Source organism: Scyliorhinus torazame, chromosome 18 (assembly GCF_047496885.1).
Source record: "Scyliorhinus torazame isolate Kashiwa2021f chromosome 18, sScyTor2.1, whole genome shotgun sequence".
NCBI lineage: Eukaryota > Metazoa > Chordata > Chondrichthyes > Carcharhiniformes > Scyliorhinidae > Scyliorhinus > Scyliorhinus torazame.
Window position 1 is genome coordinate 40,937,164 of NC_092724.1, and position 22,276 is coordinate 40,959,439.

The 22,276-nt window shown below is 48.7% G+C and overlaps 1 protein-coding gene across 2 annotated transcripts in view; it reads right to left on the bottom strand.

Annotated features, from left to right (window-relative positions):
- Window positions 1-9,210: 9,210 nt before the first annotated feature.
- The window catches only part of timm44 (translocase of inner mitochondrial membrane 44 homolog (yeast)), a 133,823-nt gene continuing 120,757 nt past the window's right edge, over window positions 9,211-22,276 (bottom strand). For both annotated transcript variants that reach the window (XM_072482643.1, XM_072482644.1), the window contains exon 13: window positions 9,211-9,616. In XM_072482643.1, the coding sequence (XP_072338744.1) occupies window positions 9,497-9,616 (120 nt within the window). In that variant the 3' untranslated portion in view covers window positions 9,211-9,496. The remainder of the gene's footprint in view (window positions 9,617-22,276) is intronic.

A 22,276-nucleotide genomic window follows, 5' to 3' on the forward strand; every position in this document is an offset into this window, starting at 1 on the left:
CGCCGCAGAAGAGCTGCAATTATGCTTGTGAGATAATGTTTGAGTGTACTTGTGAATCCAGGAAGAAAGAATCTTGTAAAGTGAGATTAAAACCCTATTAGGTGGGCCATTGTTAAAGCTGTCCAAGTGGGAGAGACTGCTGGAGAGAATTCCAAGAAGAAATCTTCAAAGGTGAAGCTGAGAATCCCTTCTGAGACAGAGTTTCAATGAGATTGTGACTGAATGTTTACTGAAGTCTGGGTGGGCTCTTGAGAAATCCATGGACTCTGTCTTGGTTGCATCTGTTACCTACGCTGTAATGTGGTGTGTCTGACCACAGTTCATCTGTTAATTCACGTGTACTTACATTTACCCAGAATGTTAAAGTATAAGATACATATTAGAGATTGTTTTATCTTTCTGAACTTGCATAGTAAAGTTTATATTTGTTTGTTCAAAACCCTTGGAACCTTGTGCTTTTATTTCAAAAGCAGGCATCTTGAATCTCAACTTTTTATCGACTTTAAATAAAACACTAACTGGATCCCCCCCAACACACACACACAAACACACCCATGTCCCAGGATTTGGCCAAGGATTGTAACACTTGCATAACTAGAAGCAGCAGCATCTAACCAGCAGGGTATGGTGACATGTCCTTAGCCCCACCATAATGGTCGCCTTCAGTGGAGTAGTCAGAACTGAGGCTGTGACCAGGAACAGGGCTGAAACCAGTTAAGTCGTCAGTTTGGTCATGTCCCATCCTCCTCACATCTCATTCTTCTCACTCTTTCCCATCCCAGAATCTCTTCCAATTTACACGCTCCAAATGTTGTAAACAGGCATCAGTTGCTTTCCCCGACTATTCTCGACACACCCTTATCATTGTGTCTTTCTCCTCTCAGATACTCAAGAATGGCTGTAGTGGAAGAAGAGGTGAAAGAACCGGAAGACAGTGAAGAAACACTGTCGCTTACTTTCCCGCTTGCAGTCACCAGCTCAGATACCGAGTACATGTACTTCAGAACATACCTTACAGGAGAGATTTGCACATGGTGAGACATGCTGCAGCCAGGACAGGGGACAAGGGTAGTGCTCAACAGAGGGCAAGGTTGCACATGTTCTACTACAGAGGATTCCGATAATCACTTTGACGGGGTGGCATACAAAGAGTAAGGAAATGCACAGGGTGACTAGTTTTTCTGGCATTTTCTACTTTAATTTCAGATTTCCAGCATCTGCAATATTTTTGCTTTGCTATGTATATTTGAACATGTATATTTGACATTCTGAATTCTTCCTCTGTGTACCCGAACAGGCGCCGGAATATGGCGACTAGGGGCTTTTCACAGTAACTTCATTGCAGTGTTAATGTAAGCCTACTTGTGACAATAAAGGTTATTATTATTTGGTTTTTCATGTTCATTGTGTTGGTGGTTTTAAAATTTGAGCAGCTATGTCAAGAGGACACCGTGAGCAACAGAAGGAAGGTAAAGTGTGGGACAGTTGGTGAATGAGGTGGGCCTTCACTGGTTTTGTAGTGGAATTAATCAATTCTGGACAGTCTGGGCAGGAAGTGGCTGAGTTAGTTTCCTCCTACACCCCCTTTGCTGGTCGGCATACGGTTCATGGCAAAGGCAATACCCTTATGACAAGGTTGTGCAGCATGCTGTAGACTATGGCCGCGATCATCCGGCCACACTGCACTGGTAAAGCATCTCGCTGCGGCACAGCGTGGCCGGTGAAAGCCGGGAGACCTCACTCCCAGGATCTACGCAGCTCACAATGCCTCGCGAGATTCAATGCAGTCTCCTGAGACGTTGCAAAGAGAATCCCGTGGGTGGAATCACATTTTAGCAAATCTACATATTAGAGCGAGGCAGTAAGCTTTACTGTAATGTCAGATTTCCAAGGTACCTGAGACTTTGGGATTTAAACCCTTCGCCTCAGAGACCTGGGGCAAGTGCCGTTCAGCACTGCACCCCACATAGGGGGACCGGACGGAATGGCACTCTTGGGGGTGCCCAAGAGGATTGGAGGCCCCCAGCCTTGTGCCTTTTGGGAAGGGTGGTGCCCTGGCACTACTGGTGCCACCTGAGTACCCTGGCAGTGCCACCTGTGCCATCCTGGTACTGTCAAGGTGCCCAGGTGGCACTGCCATGGTGCCAGGTTGTTACTGCCAAGGTGGCACTTTTCGCATGCACGATTGAGCTGGGGTTACCCACAGTGGGTGTCAGAGGGTGCGGACGGGGCGGGAAGGGGGCCGGGGACCCTCCCATGTTGTGTCCGGGCTGGGGAGGGGAGGTTGGGGGTTTTAAATGGCGTCCCGATCTCTCGCTTCAAACGGCAGTTCCGGCGAGCAGAGCTCCCCGTTGTAAAAAAAAACTAGGTTATGTGCGGCCTCGGCCACACGTTCCATGTTCAGGTCCTCAGTCAACACGAGTAGCATTGAATAGCCATGTGTTTCTCACTGCGAGTGTCGGGAAAGGGCGGCTAAACCCACTCGCTAGGGGACTTTGTTCCCTTTTGGGAAGATCGCGCTCTATGACTGACATGCACTCTGTCAGGTACTGGAGGACTCCTCCAGAACACTCGAGGCAGCAGAAGCATAGCTTCCATTGTATAGGTTGCAAACATGCATAATGAATCATGTGGCCAAACCTTTAGTCACCCTCTGGTTTATCAGAATGCATCGTAACTGCTTCCAGGATACTGAGCACTGACCTTACTAATTCACTGCCTATGGCCACACACCAGCTGAACATTGCAGGCATGGAATCCCTTCTGGTTCGCATCTCAGAACTGACATGTGGTGTGCACAAAAGGACTTGCGTGCATCGTGGAAAAGCCTTGTGATGTCACATACTCGATCCATCGGCTTCTCTCTGGCAAGGGAGAATGAAATGTATTCAGCTCTCTTGGAATAGAGCCTTAATTACCTCACTTGTGCGACGGTGGAAGGCAACAAACTGGGAGGGGTGACAAACATGGCCTGTTCCTGTCTAGAAGGATCCGGATCATGAAAGTTCATGGCCCCAGTCACCTGCACAGGAACTGACAATGGCGCCATGGGGCTGCAGTTGTGGTTACTGTGGGACTCCCTTAGTAAAGCAAAGACAGCTAACATACTGTTCCTTGCTCAGGTTCAGGTGGGTGAATTGGTCCCTCAAAACCCGGGGCCAGAGTCTCAGGAGGAGCCTCCTAATGAGAATCCTTCTCCCTCTCCCAGCAACTGTCTTGTTCTGTGTCCACGCCTTGCTCTCCCTGTCATGCTGTAGAGCCAGGGGAATGCAAACCACTGCATCTTTGTCAGGGACAATGTGGCTGTACAGAACCTTTGAAGTCAGGCCAAAGTCCTTTAAGAATGTGCCAGTCCATTCCCTGCAGTCAATTTAAACCCTTCTAGAAACCTTTGGTGAAGCATTGGTGGAGTGGGGCAGGAGGAAGTGAAGGCTGAATGGGTGGTGCCCTTCCAGCTGCTGAAAGTTTCAGCTGGATAGTTGAGTTTCAAAATTGAGTCACCGGCATCAAATCAGAGGTACATGCTGACTGATAACTGCCTGCACTGCCTACTTCCAGCGGACACTCCCTCTCTACGTTAACACCTTCACCAAAATGGTCTTGTGTGGCAGAAAAAAAAAGACCACAGGCATCGAAATGTTGCAGTCGTTCTGCTTTTAGTGCTGATATTTAATCATTTGTTCAACAGATGCTTCAATCCCGTTTTATCTGCATTCTGCAGTGATTCAGCTGCTACTCATCTTTCAGTAAGTCACTCGAAAGGGCAGTATCAAAAGCAAAGAGGACATTACTTTTAATATATCCTTCAGGTCATTCAGGAAAATGAGGAGTGGAGCACAGCCAAGTGTCCTTCTATAATAGAGGAACAGACACAACATGACTCACAGCGACAGAACAAAAACAAAACTTGAGGATGAACTCCCCAAAGATGATGCCTTGCTTAGACAGTGCGGGAATTGTCATAAAGCACTGTCTCAAATCATCTAGACAGAGCCAGATGTTCTGCCCATCTCCCCCTTCATCCCTCACACACCATCTCCAAGTTAGAGATGACTTAACCAGGTCATGGAGTAGAAAAGTATACAAAATAGGCAATCATATGAAAAAGGTAGAGAGGAAGAACAAGGTACACAGAAGTCATGCGAGAGGCAGATGGCACTACAATTGCTGGGAAGGCAGTGGTATTGGCTCTGGACTAGTAATCCAGAGACCCAGGGTAATGCTCTGGGGACCCGGATTCGAATCCCACCACAGCAGGCAGTGAAATTTGACTTATTTTTAAATAAATTTAGAGCACTCAATTATCTTTGGGCAATTTAGCATGGCCAATCCACCTACCCTGCAGATCTTTGGGCTGTGGGGGTGGGACCCACGCAGACTTCAGGAGAATGTGCAAACTCCGCATGGAGAGTGACCCGGGGCCGGGATTGAACCTGTGTCCTCGATGCCGTGAGGCAGCAGTGCTATCTACTGCGCCACCCAGACCTGCCATTGGTTTTGAAATAGCTCAGTTTCTCTTTTCAAAGGTGCCGCCTGACATATCACCACTGATTTCGGACACGTTATACCCACTCCTTCCCGCAATAGCACCTTATCCTGTAATCCCAAGGGCGGCAAACCAGGAAAGGACAGCACCTGCTTCCTCACAAAGTCACGGATCTGTAAGTATCTGAATCCATTCCCACTGGGCAGCTCATATTCCTCCTCCAGGTCCGCTAAGCTCGCAAAGCACACCCCCCACAAACAGGTCCCCAAACTGCTCAATCCTGCCTGTCGCCACGCCCGAAAACTCGCGTCCAACCCTCCCGGTGCAAATCTGTGATTGTCACAAATTAGTGCTCACACCGAGGTACCTTCCAACCTCAGATGCTGCCGCCACTGTCCCCACACCCACTGGGCCGCCGCCGGGCTCACGGAGTACTTAGCCAGTGAGAACGGCAGAGGCGCCGTCAACAATGCCGCTAAACTCATGCCCCTGCAAGAGACCGCCTCCAACCGCCCCCACGCCCATCCCTCCCCCACCACCCATTTCTTCAGCAATGTTTGCTGCCCAATAATAATTCATTATGCTTGGCAAGGCTAGCCCGCCCCCCCTCTTTGCCCCTGTTTCAACAGCACCTCTTGAACAGTGGGGGTTTCCCCACCCACACAAACCCCAAGATCAAAGTATTGACTTGCTTAAAGAATGATTTGGGGACGAAGATCGGGAGGTTCTGAAAGACAAGAACCTCGGCAGCACCATCATTTTCACTGTCTGCATCCGCCCCGCCAGCGACAGTGACAGCACATCACACCTCATCTTTTCCACCAACCATGCCAAGTTCAACTTATTCAGCTGCTCCCATCCCCGCGCCACCTGGATACCCAAATATCTGAAGCTCGCCTCCACCACCTTGAACGGCAGCTCTCCTAACCTCCTCTCTTGCCCCCTGGCCTCTATCGGGAACACATCACTCTTCCCCATGTTTAGCTTAAATCCGGAAAATTGGCCAAACTGCTCCAGAATATTCGTAATTCCCCCGATACCTCCCCACGGGTCCAAGATATAAAGCAGCAGGTAGTCCGCGTACAGCGAGGCCCTGTGCTCAATCCTCCCCCCACCCCCGCCTAATCCCTCTGCAGCTCCTCTATGTGCCATTGCCAATGGCTCTATTGCCAAGGCAAAAATGCACTGGACAAGTGGGCACCCCAGCCGTGTCCCATGATGTAGCCCGAAGTACCCCAAGCTCACCCGATTCATCCGCATACTCGCTACCGGCACCCTATACAGCCATCGGACCAAGTCCACAAACCCCTGCCCGAACCCAAACCATCCTAACACTTCCCACAAGTACTCCCATTCCACCCGATCAAAAACTTTCTCCGTGTCCATTGCCACTGCCATCTCTATGTCCTGTCCCACCTGGGCCATCATTATCACATTTAGTAGTCTCCGAACATTCATTGACAGTTGCCTCCCCTTTACAAATCCCGGCTGATCTTCCCCTATCGCCCCCGGCACACAGTCCTCAATTCGCGAGGCCAGGATCTTAGCGTCCATGTTTAATAGCGATATCGGGCGATAGGGCTTGCACTGCTCCGGATCTTTATCCTTCTTTAGTATTAGGGAGACACCTGCGATAATGTAGGGCAGAGTTCCTCCTTTTCCATCGCTTCATTATATGCCCTCACCAGCAGGGGCCTGAGGTCCCCCCCACCAAACTTCTTATAAAATTCTACAGAAACACACCGGGGGCTCCAATTTATAAAGCCTCCTGTAAAACTCCTCGAACACCCCATTCAATCCCACCGGGTCCAGTACCGCTCTTCCCCTCCCGTCCTTCACCCTTTCAATCTCCCTCGCCGCCTCCTGCTTCCGGAGTTGGTGGACCAGCATCCTACTAGCCTTCTCTCCGTACTCCTACACTGCCCCTCTGGCCCCCGTAACTGCCCTACTGCCTTCCCCATGGACACCAACTCGAAATCCACCTGGAGCTTCTGCCTCTCCTTAACAAACCTGCCTCAAACTACCTCCTGTCCACCCGCAGAATCTCGTCCACCAACTTCTGTCGTCTCTGCTCACACTACCTTTTCCCTATGCACCCGGATTGATATGAACTCCCCCTTAACCCCTGCTGTGAGTGCCTCCCACAGCATGGCGGCTGAGACCTTACCCGTATCGTTCAGTTCCACATACCCACAAATGGCAGCCCTTACCTGCTCGCACACCTCTTCATCCGCTAACAACCCTACCTCCAGTCTCCACTATGGGCGCTCTGCCCCCCTCCCCCAACCCCCGTGGTCCACTTGCAAGTCCACCCAGTGCGGCGCGTGGTCTGAAACTATGATCGCCGAGTACCCCCACGCCGACAACCCCCACCAGCAGCGTCTTGTCCACCATGAAAAAAACTATCCGAGAGTACACCCCGTGCACATGGGAGAAGTACGAGAACTCCTTTGCCCTCGGCCTCACCATCTCCAGGGATACAACCTCCTCCACCCCCCCCCCCAATCAAACCCTTCAGCTCCTTCACCACCGCTGACTCCCTCCCTGACCTCAGGCTTGACCGGTCCAAACCTGGTTGAATGACCGTGTTAAAGTCCCCCCCCCCCCTCTGCGCATAATCAATCGATGCGAGTCCAGGATCTTCCCAGCACCCGCCTTATAAACTCCACATCGTCCCTATTGGGGCATAAACATTAATCAAAACCACTAGTATCCCCTCTAGCTTCCCACTCACTTTCACAAATCTCTCTCCCAAATCTACCATTATATTCCCCACTTCAAACGCTACCCGTTTATTTACCAGCACTTCCACCACCCGCATCTTCATGTCTAATCCCGAATGGAAGACTTGCCCTACCCACCCTTTCCTTAGCCTGGTCTGATCCCCGATCTTCAAGTGTGTTTCTTGCAAAAGGGCCACACCCATCTTCAAACTCCTCAAGTGCGCAAACACGTGTGACCGTTCAGCCCTTTCACTTTCCATGTGGCCAGCCTGGTCAGGGAGCACCCCACCCTCTTCTCCTGCTGATCAACCATATCCCTTCTTGGGCCACCCCTGGTCAGTGTCACGGGACCCTCCAGCCCACCCTCAGATGCCCACCATCACCACTCTTTTCTTGCTGCGCCACAGCAACCGCACTTTTGACAGCAGCCCCCCCTCTTTGAACAAAAAAAAATCTCACCCCCCTCTACTACACTAAGCACCTGGCAGCCTTCCACTACTCTCCCATTAACTAGCCCGCCCAGCTAGCCTGGCAATGCCCACCCAAGGCACCTGAGCCTCTTATTCCCCTCTCCCCCACTCGCATACCTCCATAACAGCAACTCACCCTCGATGCTCCATAAACATCCCGACATCAAACCCAACAAAACATCTCAAAAGGTGAAGTTCTCCAACAACCATAAGACAGAGGAGCAGAATTATGCCACTCGGCCCATCGAGCCTGCTCCGCCATTCAATCATGGCTGATATTTTTCTCATCCCATTCTCCTGTCTTTTTCCCATAACCCCTGATCCCCTTATCTCGGTCTTAACGACACTCGGTGATTTGGCCTCCACAGCCTTCTGTAGCAGTGTTTCACAGATTCACTACCCTCGGGCTGAAGAAATTCCTCCTCATCTCTGTTTTAAAGAATCGTCCCTTTAGTCTGAGATTGTGCCCTCTGGTTCTAGTTTTTCCTACTCGCAGAAACATCCTCTCCACGTCCACTCTATCCAGGCCTCGCAGTATCCTGTAGGTTTCAATAAGGTCCCTTCTAAACTCCAACGAGTACAGACCCAGAGTCCTCAACTGTTTTTCATACAAGCTTTTCATTCCAGGGATCATTCTTGTGAACTTTCCAAGGCCAACATATCTTTCCTTAGATATGGGGCCCAAAACTGCTCACAATACTCCAAATGGTGTCTGGCCAGAGCCTTCTCTCAGCCCCCGGAACAAATCTGTGATTGCCGCAAATCGGAGCCCAAACCGAGGCACCTTCCAGCCTCAGGCGCTGCCGCCACTGTCCACACACCCTCAGGGACGCCACCACCACCGGACTTGTGGAGTACCTGGCCGGCGAGAACACCAGGGGCGCCGTCAATAAGAGCCCTAAATGGGCAGCGCGGTGGCGCAGTGGTTAGCACTGCTGTCTCACGGCACCGAGGTCCCAGGTTCGATCCCGGCACCGGGTCACTGTCCATGTGACTGGCATGATGTGGAGATGCCAGCGTTGGACTGGGGTGAGCACAGTAAGAAGTCTTACACCAGGTTAAAGTCCAACAGGTTTGTTTCGAATCACTAGCTTTCGGAGCGCTGCTCCTTCCTCAGGTGATTGGCAGTTGGACAATCTGTCCATTTTGTTTCTGGTTGATTTCCACTGCACAACACTGATGCTTACACTATTACCCTCCAGGGATTGGAGATTAATTGGGAATTTAACATTAAATATTGTAAATATAGGGTGGTATGGTAGCACAGTGGTTAGCACTGCTGCCTCATGGCCCGAGGACCCTGGTTCGATTCCGACCCCGGGTCACTCTCCATTTGGAGTTTGCACATTCTCCCTGTGGGTCTCACCCCCATAACCCAAAAAGATGTGCATGGTAGAAGGATTAGCCATCCTAAATTGCCCCTTAATTGAAAAATGAATTCGGTACTCATAATTTAAAAATATATACTGTAAATGCAGGAAGGGTAGAACAACAAAGGAAACTAGCAAAAAAGGGAACACACCTCACCAAATATCATCCAATTAGAAAAAAAGTTCTACTTTTTATTTAATACAAATTATTTACAATACAGCAGCCATGTTTCCTCCCACTGTTACCCATGGACTTGGGTACACGTGCTTTCATATATGGCCTGTGGGGGCACCAAAATCTCCTCAGTCCACTTTTGACACATAAGCACCTAGAGTCTTAAGGCTCTGCTGGCTGAAACCTCATGTGGCACACAGAGTGTGGACACATTTCAGCAGAGACATTTCCTGATGGAACAGTGCAGGAATCCGGATTCCCAAGCCTTTCCCTTATAGGATCTGTTCTGAGCTTGACGCAGAAATATCCAGGAGCCTCCAGGCAGCATACGGGTTAAGTTCATCTTGATCTCTGCAAAGAGCCCACACGTAAAGCATCCTCAACACTTTATCCTTGGAGAGATACAAAAGGGGGGGGGGGGAGACAAAAGGGAGAACAAATGAGCAGTGTTCACTGCAAAAACATTCCAGCAATTATCATTAAAGCTCTAATACTGATTTACTGCTGTGTGAGTGAAATACTAACATAAATGGAACCTCGTACAAGGCCTTAAAATGAGTCCATCAATATGGCCCATTTTAAAGAGAAGGCTAATTTAATATGAAAAGTTGACACAGCAGTCCTAGAGCAGACTGTGTGCTGTAATGTAAATCAAATCAACCTACCCATCTTTCCAATTACTGTAATACCACAGGCTTTGAGAAAATGCTTTGAAGCAACCTATTATTAAATAAGTCCATAAATTTTGACAAACATTTTAATTAAGGCAGGACTCTGCTCCGCAGAAGCTAACTAATTATAACTAATTACACATGCTGTTAACTGTTGTTGAGGTTTGAGGCATTGGATTTGTTGAACTTAATTCAAAAGTAAAATACTGCAGATGCAGGAAATTTGAAAGAAAAACACCCAGGAAACGCTGGAAAACCCAACAGGTCAGGCAATACCTGTGGAGACAGAAGCAAGAGTTAATGTTTCAGGTCAATGACCTGCCATTGGGGACAGCACGGTGGTACAGTGGTTAGCACTGCTGCCTCATGGCGCCGAGGTCCCAGATTTGATCCCTGCTCTGGGTCACTGTCCGTATGGAGTTTGCACATTCTCCCCGTGTTTGCGTGGGTTTCGCCCCCCAACACAAAAGATGTGCAGGGTAGGTGGATTGGCTATGCTAAATTGCCCATTAATTGGAAAAAATGAATTGGGTACGCTAAAATTTTATTTAAAAAAATGACCTGCCATTGTGTTTTTTTAATTTTTCCAATTAAAGGGCAATTTTAGCGTGGCCAATCCACCTATCCTGCACATCTTTGGGTTGTGGGGGTGAGACCCACGCAGACACGGGGAGAATGTGCAAACTCCACACGGGGCCAGGATCGAACTCGGGTCCTCGGCGCAGGAGGCAGCATTGCTAACCACTGCGCCACCGTACTGTCCAGGCCTGCCATTGGTTTTGAAATAACTCATTTTCTCTTTTCAAAGATGCCGCCTGACATATCACCACTCCTGGAGTCACCTTGATAGGTCAATCACATTATCCTGAATATGAGGTGTTGAAAATGATTTTCCTCCAATTACCTTATTCAAACTCAAATCAAATAGCCAGTATTTGTCAATACCTTTTGGATGGGCAGACATCTGCACCAAAGCCACAAGTTTCCAGAATCATGTAAGTTCAATTCTGTTTTCATTACATGGGATTCCAAAAATGTAGCAATGACGTTCTACAGGTCCATCCATTTTGCTATATAAATGGCAAACCAAAATGACCCCATAGAGTATTTGTTTGTGTCTAAATATATGTTTCATTCCATGTGGCATTGCTCACGAGAAGTTATTTTTAAAAATAAGGTATGAACATTAAAGCCATATAATGCACAACATATTATTCTGCTGTTAAGGTGAAGCTCCGTACCTTAAAGCTACAAAGATTAACTGATGTTACAGATTGTCATTTGGTAGTAGAGAACCCGAGTATTGGTGGGAATAAAAGAGACAACGCTGTCGGAAGCTTTTCCTCTTGCACACATCAGGTCAGCCATTCCCTGGTTCAAAACTGCAGACCTTAGATCTGATCCGATGGTTGTGAAATTGCTTAGCTCTGTCCAGGTTGACACCTCATTTTTAGTTGCGCCTGCTGTTGCTCCTGTTATGCCCTCCTGCACTTTTCATTGAACCAGTGGTAGCAGTGATAGAGTGGAGCATATACAGGGACATGTGGTTACAGATTGTGGTCGGGTACACAAATGCCAGCCTTGACAGTGAGTCCAGCTTGAAATGCTGACTGAGTTACCTCCATTTTTTTAAGTGGAGACAACAACCAGGTTTGACAAGCACTTTATTGAAGCAAATGGCAGAGACCCGTCACCAGTGCCCCCAAACTGGACCCTCTACATGACCCAGATGCCATCCACACCCAGGTAGACCCCGGGTCTCCACACCACCCCAACACCTTCACCGCATTGGTATCCCAGTAATAAAGATTTGGCAGCGCAAGACCCCCTGATTGTCTATCCCTCCATAGGAAGCTCCCCTGGAAAAAGGATTTGGGTAGAGATACCAGAAGACACTGAAATAGGAACAGGAATCTTGGCAAAATAGTCATCTTGATTGATTGAACCCGGCCCGCCAAGGACAATGAGAAGCTGTCTACCTTTACAGGTTAGCCTTGACCCTACTCGCTATGCTGGTATAATTAAATTTACGGAACCACATCCAGTCCCGAGCCACCTGGATCCCCAGATACGGACAGCTAGTCCTAGCCACCGACAGCTAGTCCCAGCCAGGCGGAATGGTAGCCCCATCCCGGACTGGCTCCCCGCCCTGGAGCATTGACCAGAAACTACTCACTGTTCCTTAAATTTAACTTGTATCCAGAGAAGGAGCCAAAGCTCTTCTGTATATTCACTACGTCTCCCATAATTGTCCCCAGGGCCTTCGCGTATAACAGAAAATCATCTATATACGAGGACAGCCTGTGTTCCACATCACCCCTGTTTGAGGCACTCAGGGTAATAGACAGTGGCTCAATCGTTAACACAAACAGAAGGGGAGACAGAGGATAAATCCGCCTCGTCTCCCTATGCAACTGAAAAGACGCCAAACTCACGGAGTTGGCATAAACGCTGGTAGAAGGAGCATCGTACAACAAACATACCCACGACACACACCCAGGCCCAATCCCAAAACTGGCAAACGGGTATCGCCACTTGACTCGATTGAACACATTTTCTGCATCCAACGCCACGATTATCTCATGTTTCAGCCCAGCCACTGGGGTGAGAACCACATTCAGGAAGGGCCTCACATTGGATGACAATTTTCGGTCCATTACAAATCTCACCTGTCGCATGAAGCAATGAAATTGAGCGATACGACCCACATTCTGTGGAACCTGATCCTTTTTCAGAAGAGAGATTGATGCCTGCCCAAGCATATCAGGGAGGGAGCCACGTGCCAGAGAGTCAATAAACATCTCCATCAGTAACAGAACCAGTTGATCCGCAAACGTCTTGTAGAATTCCACCAGGAACTCATCCGGCACCGGTGCCTTCCACGTCTACATCTGTTCCAATGCTGTTCGAACCTCCTCCAAACCCAGCGGCGCTTCCAGCCCTTCCCTCAATTCCTCCTCCAACTTGGGAAACTCCAGACCCTCTAAAAACTCTGTCACTCCCAATTCGTCCTCTAGCATTTCCAACCTATAAAGTCTCTCATAAAAGGCTCTAAATGCCCCGTTCACCTAGTCCAGGGCAGAAACCAGCCTAACCTCCAAATCCATAACCCGAATGATCTCCCGAGCAGCCTCCTGCCGCCTTAGCTGGTGAGCCAAAATATTGCTGGCCTTCTCCCCATACACATACACCACCCTCCTCAGCTGGCGCACCTGTCCACAGACAGCAGGTCAAACTGCTTTTGCAGCTTTTTTCTATTTGCCAAAAGTTCCAGAGTTGAGTCACTCACATACCCACGGTCCATTCCCAAGATCTCAACTAACGTCTGGTGCTCCTTCCTAGCCTCCCCGTCCATGTGTGCCTTATACAATACGATCTCCCCTCTAATCACCGCTTCCCACAGAATAGAGGCGAAATCATCCCATTCTCACTGAACGCCACATATTCCCCTATGACTCTCGAAATCCTCCCGCAGATCCCCATATCTGACACAAGCCCTGCATCCAGCTTCCATCCCGTGCAGTGTGTCCAGCCCGTGCCCAATACTAGATCTACCATGTGCATGGTCAGAGATAACCACAGCCAGGTGGCACGGTGGTGCAGTGGTTAGCACTGCTGCCTCACGATGCCAACGACCCGGCCCCGGGTCACTGTCTGCATGGAGTTTGCACATTCTCCCGTGTCTGCATGGGTCTCACCCCCACAACCCAAAGATGTGCAGGATAGATGGATTGGCCACACTAAATTGTCCCGGAATTCGAAACGTTTAAAAAAAACTAACCCCTCCCCCAAAGAATCAGTTGGTGAGTGTCTAGGTCCGGTATTGCGGCCAACAGCCACCTTTTAAACATTACATCATCCCAATACCGGGTGTACACATTTGCTAAGTCCACCAATTTTCACCCCAGTGTTGTGCCTGCATCAGCCAGGATCTTCCCCGCCTGGAAGCGGACCCTCTTATTGATTAAAATCAGCACTCACCCGGACCCTGCTAAAAAAGCCTGAGTAAAAGAATCTGGTTCACCCAGGCCTTCTGGAGCATGGTCTGGTACCGCAACCGTAAGTGGAAATGGGTCTCCTGTAAAAACACATCGGCCCCCAAACTCTCAAATGAGAGAAAACTATCGCCCTTCTCACAGAACCCCCACCCCCCCCACCCAAGGCCCTGCACATTCCAGGTGACCAGCCTTGTCGGGGGGTCTCTCATCATCTCCACACCTTTGACTTCAATGAGTCGCAGCCCCGCCCCCCACTCCCATTCACTAGTTTACTCCTTATTACTGGTGAGGTAGCCCCCACCCAGTGTCCCTGCCCAAAAATACAACTGAAAGCAAAAACATAATCCCCCTGACCAGTCCTCACTACCCGAGTTCTGCTGCTACTGATGGTTCACAATGCCTCAGGGATGCTCACTCCTGAGTTGCTATATCTATTTGAAATCTACCCCATTTAGCACAGCGGTAGTGTCACATAACACGATGGACACTATCCTAAATGCGAAGACAGGACGTTGTCTCCACAAGGGCTGTGTGGTGGTCACGCCTACCGATATCGTCATGGACAGATGCATCAAGCAGATTGGGGACGATGAAGTCCAGTTTGTTTTCCCTCTTGTTGGTTCCCTCATCACCTGCTGCCGTCCCAGAGTAGCAGGTATGTCCTTTAGGACCCAGCCAGCACAGTCTATGGTGGTACTACCATGCCACGCTTGATGACGGACATTAAAGTACCCCACCCACAGCTCTTGTCGCCCTCAGTGCTTCCTCCAAGTAGTATTCAATGTGAAGGAGTACTGATTCATCATCTGATGGGGGTACAGTATGTGGTAATCAGCAGGAGGTTTCCTTGTCCATGTTTGACCTGGTGCCATGAGACTTCATGGGGTCCAGAGTCGATGTTCAGGACTCCCGGGGCAACTCCCTACCAACTGCATGCCACAACCTCTTTGGGTTTGTCCTACCAATGGGACATGGCATACCCAGGAATTGTGTGCGTGGTGTCTGGGCCATAATCTGTAATATAGACGGAAGAGGAGTGCATGATAAGAAAATAAAGAGATTAGCAAAGATGTCAAAAAACAATTAGGAAGGCAAAGAAAAGATATGAAATTAAATTATCAAGGAACACAGAATAGTAAAATGTTTTATTGGCATATCAATTAAAAAAGGAAGGCTGGGATTGAAATGGGACCATTAAAAAAGGAAGGCTGGAATCACCAAGGCCTTTTTTAAGAGGGTAGGCAGGGGTATGATGGGTTTTGTGTGGGTGAATAAGACCCCGAGGGGAAGAAGGGGGTTTCTGGAGCGCAGTAGGAACCGAGGAGGGTTGGCGCTGCCGAATCTGGGTGGCTACTACTGGGCAGCAAATGTGGCGATGATCCGTAAGTGGGTGATGGAGGGAGAGGGGGCGGCATGGAAGACGTTGGAGATGGCATCCCGCAAAGGAACGAGCCTGGGGGCGCTGGTGACGGCACCGCTGCCGCTCTCGCCGACAAGGTACACCACGAGTCCGGTGGTGGCGGCAACGCTAAAGATATGGGGCCAGTGGAGACGGCACAGGGGTGCAATGGGAGCCTCGGTGTGGTCCCCGATCAGAGACAACCATCGGTTTGTCCCAGGGAGGATGGACGGGGGGTTTCAGAGCTGGCATCGAGCAGGGATTAGAAGAATGGGGACCTGTTCATTGATGGGCATTTGCGAGCGTAGGGGCACTGGAGGAGAAGTTTGGGCTACCCCCGGGAAATGCTTTCAGATACATGCAGGTGACGGCGTTTGTGAGGCGGCAGGTGAGGGAATTCCCGTTGCTCCCGGCACAGGAAATTCAAGACAGGGTGATCTCGGGCGTATGGGTTGGAGAGGGCAAGGTGTCGGCGATATACCTGGAGATGAAAGAAGAGGGGGAGGTGTTGGTAGAGGAGCTGAAGGGTAAATGGGAGGAGGAGCTGGGGGAGGAGATTGAGGAGGGGCTATGGGCTGATGCCCTAAGTAGGGTTAATTCCTCTTCTTCGTGTGCCAGGCTTTGCCTGATACAGTTTAAGGTGGTTCATAGTGCGCACATGACGGGGGCGAGGCTGAGTAGGTTCTTTGGGGTGGAGGACAGATGTGGGAGGTGCTCAGGGAGCCCGGCAAACCATGTCCATATGTTTTGGTCATGCCCGGCACTGGAGGGGTTCTGGAGGGGAGTGGCGGGAACTATATCTAAGGTGGTGAAAGCCCGGGTCAAGCCAAGCTGGGGGCTAGCAATATTTGGAGTATTGGACGAGCCGGGAGTGCAGGAGGCGAAAGAGGCCGGCATTCTGGCCTTTGCGCCCCTAGTAGCCCGGCGAAGGATTTTGCTAATGTGGAAGGAGGCGAAGCCCCTCAGCGTGGAGGCCTGGACAAATGATATGGCAGGGTTTATCAAGTTAGAGAGGATAAAGTTTGCCTTGAGAGGGTCTGCGCAGGGGTTCTACAGGCAGTGGCAACCGTTCCTAGACTATCTGGCGGCGCGTTAGATGAAGGTCGGTCAGCAGCAGCAGCAACCCGGGGGGGGGGGGGGGGGGGGGGGGGGTCTTGCATGGCGGGGGGGGGGGGGGGAGAAGAGGGAGGGGGGGGTCTGTCTGGGGGTATTTGAGCAAGAAAATACATGAAGGATCTGGAAAACTGACATGTACGGGAGGAACCCAATGTACAAAGTTCTGTAACATATCGTTTTACCATGTTTATGTCTTGCTATGTGCGTTTTCTTTCTATTTGTTACGGGCCGGGGGGGGTTGTTTGTAAGGGTGAAAAATTGTGTTAAAAATCTTAATAAATATATATATTTTTTTTAAAAGGAAGGCTGGGATTGAAATGGGACCATTAAGGCAGAGACAAGATAATACCACAGGTAATGATAGAGAGATACCAGAAATATTAAATAATGATACAGGATGGCATTAATAAACTTGCAGAATCAGCAAAAAATTGGCAAACAAGAGTTTAACCAGATTAATAAGGGGGGGTTATTTATATTTTGGAAGATGCAAGTCTAGGTGGGGTAGAGATAGAGGAACGAGGAAATCTCACAGTATAAAAACATCAGGGACTAAAAGTGGCACCGCAGGTGAGCAATGCCATACAAAAACAAGCATTAGGCTATTTCTAGAGGGATGGAGCTGAAAATTAGATGAGTGATGCTAATCCTTATCATACGTTAATTAGGCCACAATTAAGAGTCCTGCATGCAGTTCTGCTCGCCATAATAAAATGGATATAGAGCTATTGGAGAGGGTGCAGTGGAGGTTTGCAAAGATGATACCAGAAATGTATGGGTACATATCAGGAAACGGTTGGATCTCTTTTCTCTTGAAAAAAGGCAGAGATGTGACCTAGTAAGGTTTAACATGGGTCTTACAAATTGTGGGAAAAATTATGAAAAGTTTTGAAAAGATTGGATAAGTGAGAATGTTTTCACTTGTGGAGAAGAGGCCATCAATATACGATAGTCACAAAGAGGGAACTTAGAAGAAACTTATTTACTTGGAGCATGGAACTTACTAGCATAGGAAGTGGTCAAAGGGAATGCAATCAATGCATTTAAGGGGAAACTAGACAAGTGTAGAGGTTTATGATGGTAGGTTTAGATGAGGAAAATTGGGAGGAGGCGAGATTGGAGCATAAATGGCAGCATGGACTGGGCCAAAGGACCCGTTTCTCTGCTGTATATCCTGTGTTGATCTGAACTGCCGTAACTAGCACAGTGGGTGATCCTCTAGTCAGTAAAAAATTTTATCTCCACATATAAAGAACACAAATGCAAAAATATTTATAACTGTTATTTTTCTTATTTGTTGGCATTTAAAATATGAAATTATCTGTTACTTTGTAAAACTGAGTGCAAAGTTTAAATCTATTTGTACATTTTCAGTTTTATTCAACCAAGTATAATGTTAATAAATTCTTTCCATGTACGTGGAAGTTGGGAAATTTGGTATTAAAATAAAGTGGGATATTTTGGCAGTAAAATAAGTGCCTTACATGATGTTGCGCATAGGATGTCTTCCAGTAAAATACGATTAGAGGATGGGGTTCATTGGGTCTGCGTCTCAGATAAAATTCCATCATTATTTTAAAATAATATATTCTGTCCTAATTTTTATATTGCATGATCAAATTCCTACGCTCATTTTCACAATGGAAAGTCCTTATGTAAACTTGTCACATTGCAATGCACCCTCCCTGCCATTGGTGGTGCTGCAGTAGTACCTCCACTGTAAGGTGAGTGACATGTTTACATAGGTAGTTCTCATTACAAACATGCCCACATGAATTTCTAATATTAAAAAAAGCTGGCAAGAAATGCAAGTAGATGCAACATTTTAAGTTATTGATATATTTACATAAACCTTATTTCACAATTTCTTCTATCCAGGGATGTAAAGCGGCCGGAGAAAAGGACAATGGTGCAGTAACTATGGCAAGGAAAGTGGGTGTAGTGCAAGTGCGAGCTTCCACTTGGCCCCAAATAGAATCAGGGTCACTGATCCACAGCAACAGTTTTTGGATGTTAGCAGCCTAGTAATAAAACAATAAAGGGCCAAGTCTGTCCCTTTGCAGTAAAATGCTGCGGATTCCGGGATTCTTATATAGAGGAAGGTTGTTCCACATCTGTAAGTCCATTTTAACATTTTTGAACAGGCTTGAGTAATTCAACTTATGAAGGGAGGCCCAGTTGTGGGCTACCCTGACCTCTCAAGTAGTGAAAACTTGTATTAGAGAGGCGGAAAGGTATCACGCCTAATTGGGCTCGTCTTGAGGAGGGGTTAACTGGAAAACATTCACTCTTGCCTAAATTTAATTTCTAGCCAGAGAAGGAGCCAAAGGTATTCAGTGTCTTCATTATGCCGTCAATGGAGGAATTTGTGTCCGTAATAAATTAAAGTAGATCATCTGCATAAAGAGATACCCAATGCTCCACCCCATCATGACTAATATCCCCTCCATGGACTAGAGGCCCTCAACGCTATAGAGAACGGCTCTATTGCCAAGACAAACAAAAGTGGAGGAAGAGGGCAGCCCTGTCTAGTGCCCCTATTTAACAGGAAGCAATAAGAGTGTAGCGTGTTTATTGAATGCTGGCTCTAGGGGCATTATATAACAAGCGGGTCCAACAGGCAAATTTATGGCCGAATCCAAATCTCCCGAGAATCTCAAATAAATATTCCCATTCCACCCTATCAAATGCTTTTTTTAAAGAAAATATTTTATTGAAGCATTTGTAATTTTCACACATTAACATTTCTTAAACAACCGCGTGGTCCGAAACATGTAAAAAAAAAACTAAAAACACAATGTCCGCTCCCTATTTCCTAACTACCCGCATACTAAGTTCCCTGTCCTTATCTAACACTGCCATGCCTTCTATTTTCTTCCCCCCCACCCCTTACTGCTGACGTTCAATTTTCTTTGAAGAAATCGATGAACGGGTGTCATCTCTGGGTGAACCCGAGTTGATCCTCTCAAGGCGAACTTGATTTTTTTTCAGGCTGAGAAACCCTGCCATATCGCTGACCCACACACCCAACTTCGGGGGCTCTGAGTCCCTCCATCCAAGCAAAATCCATCTCCGGGCCACCAGGGAGGAGAAGGCCAGGACATCGGCCTCCCTCCCCGCTTGGCCCCCGGATCATCCGATACCCCAAATATTGCCAGTTCTAGACTCGGGGTTACCCTCCCTTCCAGGACTTCTGACATAACGTCTGCAAATCCCTGCCAGAATCCCCTCAACTTCCGACATGCCCAGAACATATGCACATGGTTAGCCGGACTACTCCCACACCACCCATATCTATCCTCCACCTCTTCAAAGAACCTGCTCATCCGGGCTACCGTCATATGGGCCCTGTGGACCACTTTGAACTGGATCAGGCTAAGTCTGGCCCAGGATGAAGATGAATTAATTATTTTCAAGGTTTTTTCCCACTTTTCCATTTCCAGCTCTCTTCCAAGCTCCTCATCCCACTTCCGCTCCGCTCAGGAGGGCCAGGTCCCCCTCCACGCAACCCCGCTCCAGGAGTGCCCTCTTTACTCTTGGGTTTTCCCCGCCCACACAAAACCGGTAATCGCCACATTTATTTTTCTAAAATAAGCCTTTGGGACAAAAATCGGAAGGCATTGAAAAAAGAAAAGCAGGCTTGGGAGGACTGTCATCTTCACCGTCTGGACCCTTCCCGCTAGCGTCAGCGGGAGCATGTCCCATCTATGGAAGCCCGTTTTGATTTGGTCGACCGCCTTGCCCAGATTTAACTTGTGGAGCTGCCCCCACTCTTTAGCCACTTGAATTCCTAAATATCTGAAACTCCCGGCCACCACTTTCATCCACATAAAAAGAAACCCTGTGCTCCACCCACCCACCCACCTCCCTATCCCCTGCCACGCACTCGATGCCCTAAGGGCCATTGCTAAAGGCTCTCTGGCCAGGGCAAACAGTAATGGGGAGAGCTGGCAACCCTGCCTTGTCCCTCTCCCGAGATTAAAATATTCTGACCGGGTTCGGTTGGTTCTCACATTTGCCACCGGGGCCTGATATAACAGCCGGACCCAGTCCACAAATCCCTGCCCGAACCCAAACCTGCCTAAAATATCCCATAGGTATTTCCACTCCACCCGGTCGAAAGCCTTCTCCACGTCCATGGCTACTACCACCTCAGTCTCACGCCCCTCGGCTGGCATCATTATAACATTGAGAAGCCGTCTAATATTAGACATCAGGATCTCTATTCTGGTGGCCAAGATCTTTGCCAGTAATTTAGCATCTACATTTAAAAGGGAAATTTGTCTGTACGATCCACAGCTCTCCGGGTCCCTGTCTCGCTTCAGGATGAGAGAGATTGATGCCTGTGATAGCGTTGGGGGAAGCACTCCCAACTCCTTGGATTCATTGAAAGCCTTGACTAACAGCGGTTCCACTAGCCCCGAAAACTTTTTATCAAATTCCACTGAGAATCCGTCAGGTCCCGGGGCCTTACCTGATTGCATTGCCCCCACTCCTGTCACTTCACTGAGCCCATTTGGGCCCCCCAAGGCTTCCACCAGCTCCTCATCTACCTTTGGGAACTCTAGCCTCTTCAGGAATTGGTTCATTCCCTGCTCCCCCGCAGGGGGTTCCGACTCGTATAAACGGCTATAGAATTCACGGAACACGTCATTAACCATCCCGGGTCCCTCACTACTTTCCCCCTCACATCCTTAATTTTCTCTATCTCTCTCGCCGCTTCCTGCTTCCTCAGCTGATGTGCCAACATCCTGCTAGCTTTCTCCCCATATTTGTACACTGCCCCTTTTACCCTCCTCAGCTGTCCCTGTCGCCTTGCCTGTGGAAAGGAGCCCAAAATCCATTTGAAGTCTCTGACACTCCTTCAGGAGCTCCTCATTTGGAGACTCCGCATATCTCCTATCCACACGCAAGATTTCTCCTACGAGCCTGTCGAGCTCCGCCCGTTCAGCCCTCTCCCTATGTGCCCCGAAACAAAATATATTCCCCTCTGATGGCCGCTTTCATTGCCTCCCACACCACCCCAGCCGCGGCCTCTCCTGTGTTCGTTGATTTTTATATACCCCCGAATGGCCTCCCTCACTCGCTCACATATCTTATTGTCTGCTGACAGCCCTGCATCTAGCCTCCACTGTGGGCGCTGAGAGGTTCCAGTGTTCACCTGTAGGTCTAGCTAATGTGGCACATGGTTCGATACTACGATTGCTGAATACTCTGTGTCCACTACCTCAACTAATAATTTTTTGTCCAATATAAAAGAATCGATCCTGGAGTACACCTTGTGCACATGAGAGTAGAATGAATATTCCTTGCTCCTTGGCTTCTCGAATTTCCACGGATCAGCACCTCCCATGTGTCCCATGAACCCCCACAGCTCTTTCGCCATTGCTGATACTTTCCCCGACCTAGAACTCGACCGGTCCATCTAGGATCTAAGACGGTGTTAAAATCACCCCCCCATAATCAACTGGTGCGAGTCGAGGTCTGGGATTTTTCCCAGCATCTTCCTAACAAATGTGATGTCGTCCCAGTTTGGGGCATATATATTCACCAGCACCACTGCCATTCCCTCCAGTTTCCTACGCACCATGATAAATCTGCCTCCCGGGTCTGTCCCCATTTCCCCCACCTCAAACGCCACCCTTTTGTTAATCAGAATGGCCACCCTCCTTGTTTTAAAGTCCAATCCTGAATGAAACACCTGCCTGACCCATCCCCTTTTCAGTTTAAATTGATCCCCTAGCTTCAAGTGTGTCTCCTGTAACATGGCCACGTCCGCCTTCAGCTGTCTCAAGTGTGCGAACACACGGGCCCTCTTGACCGGCCCATTCAGGCCACGAACATTCTACGTAACCAGTCTGGTCGGGG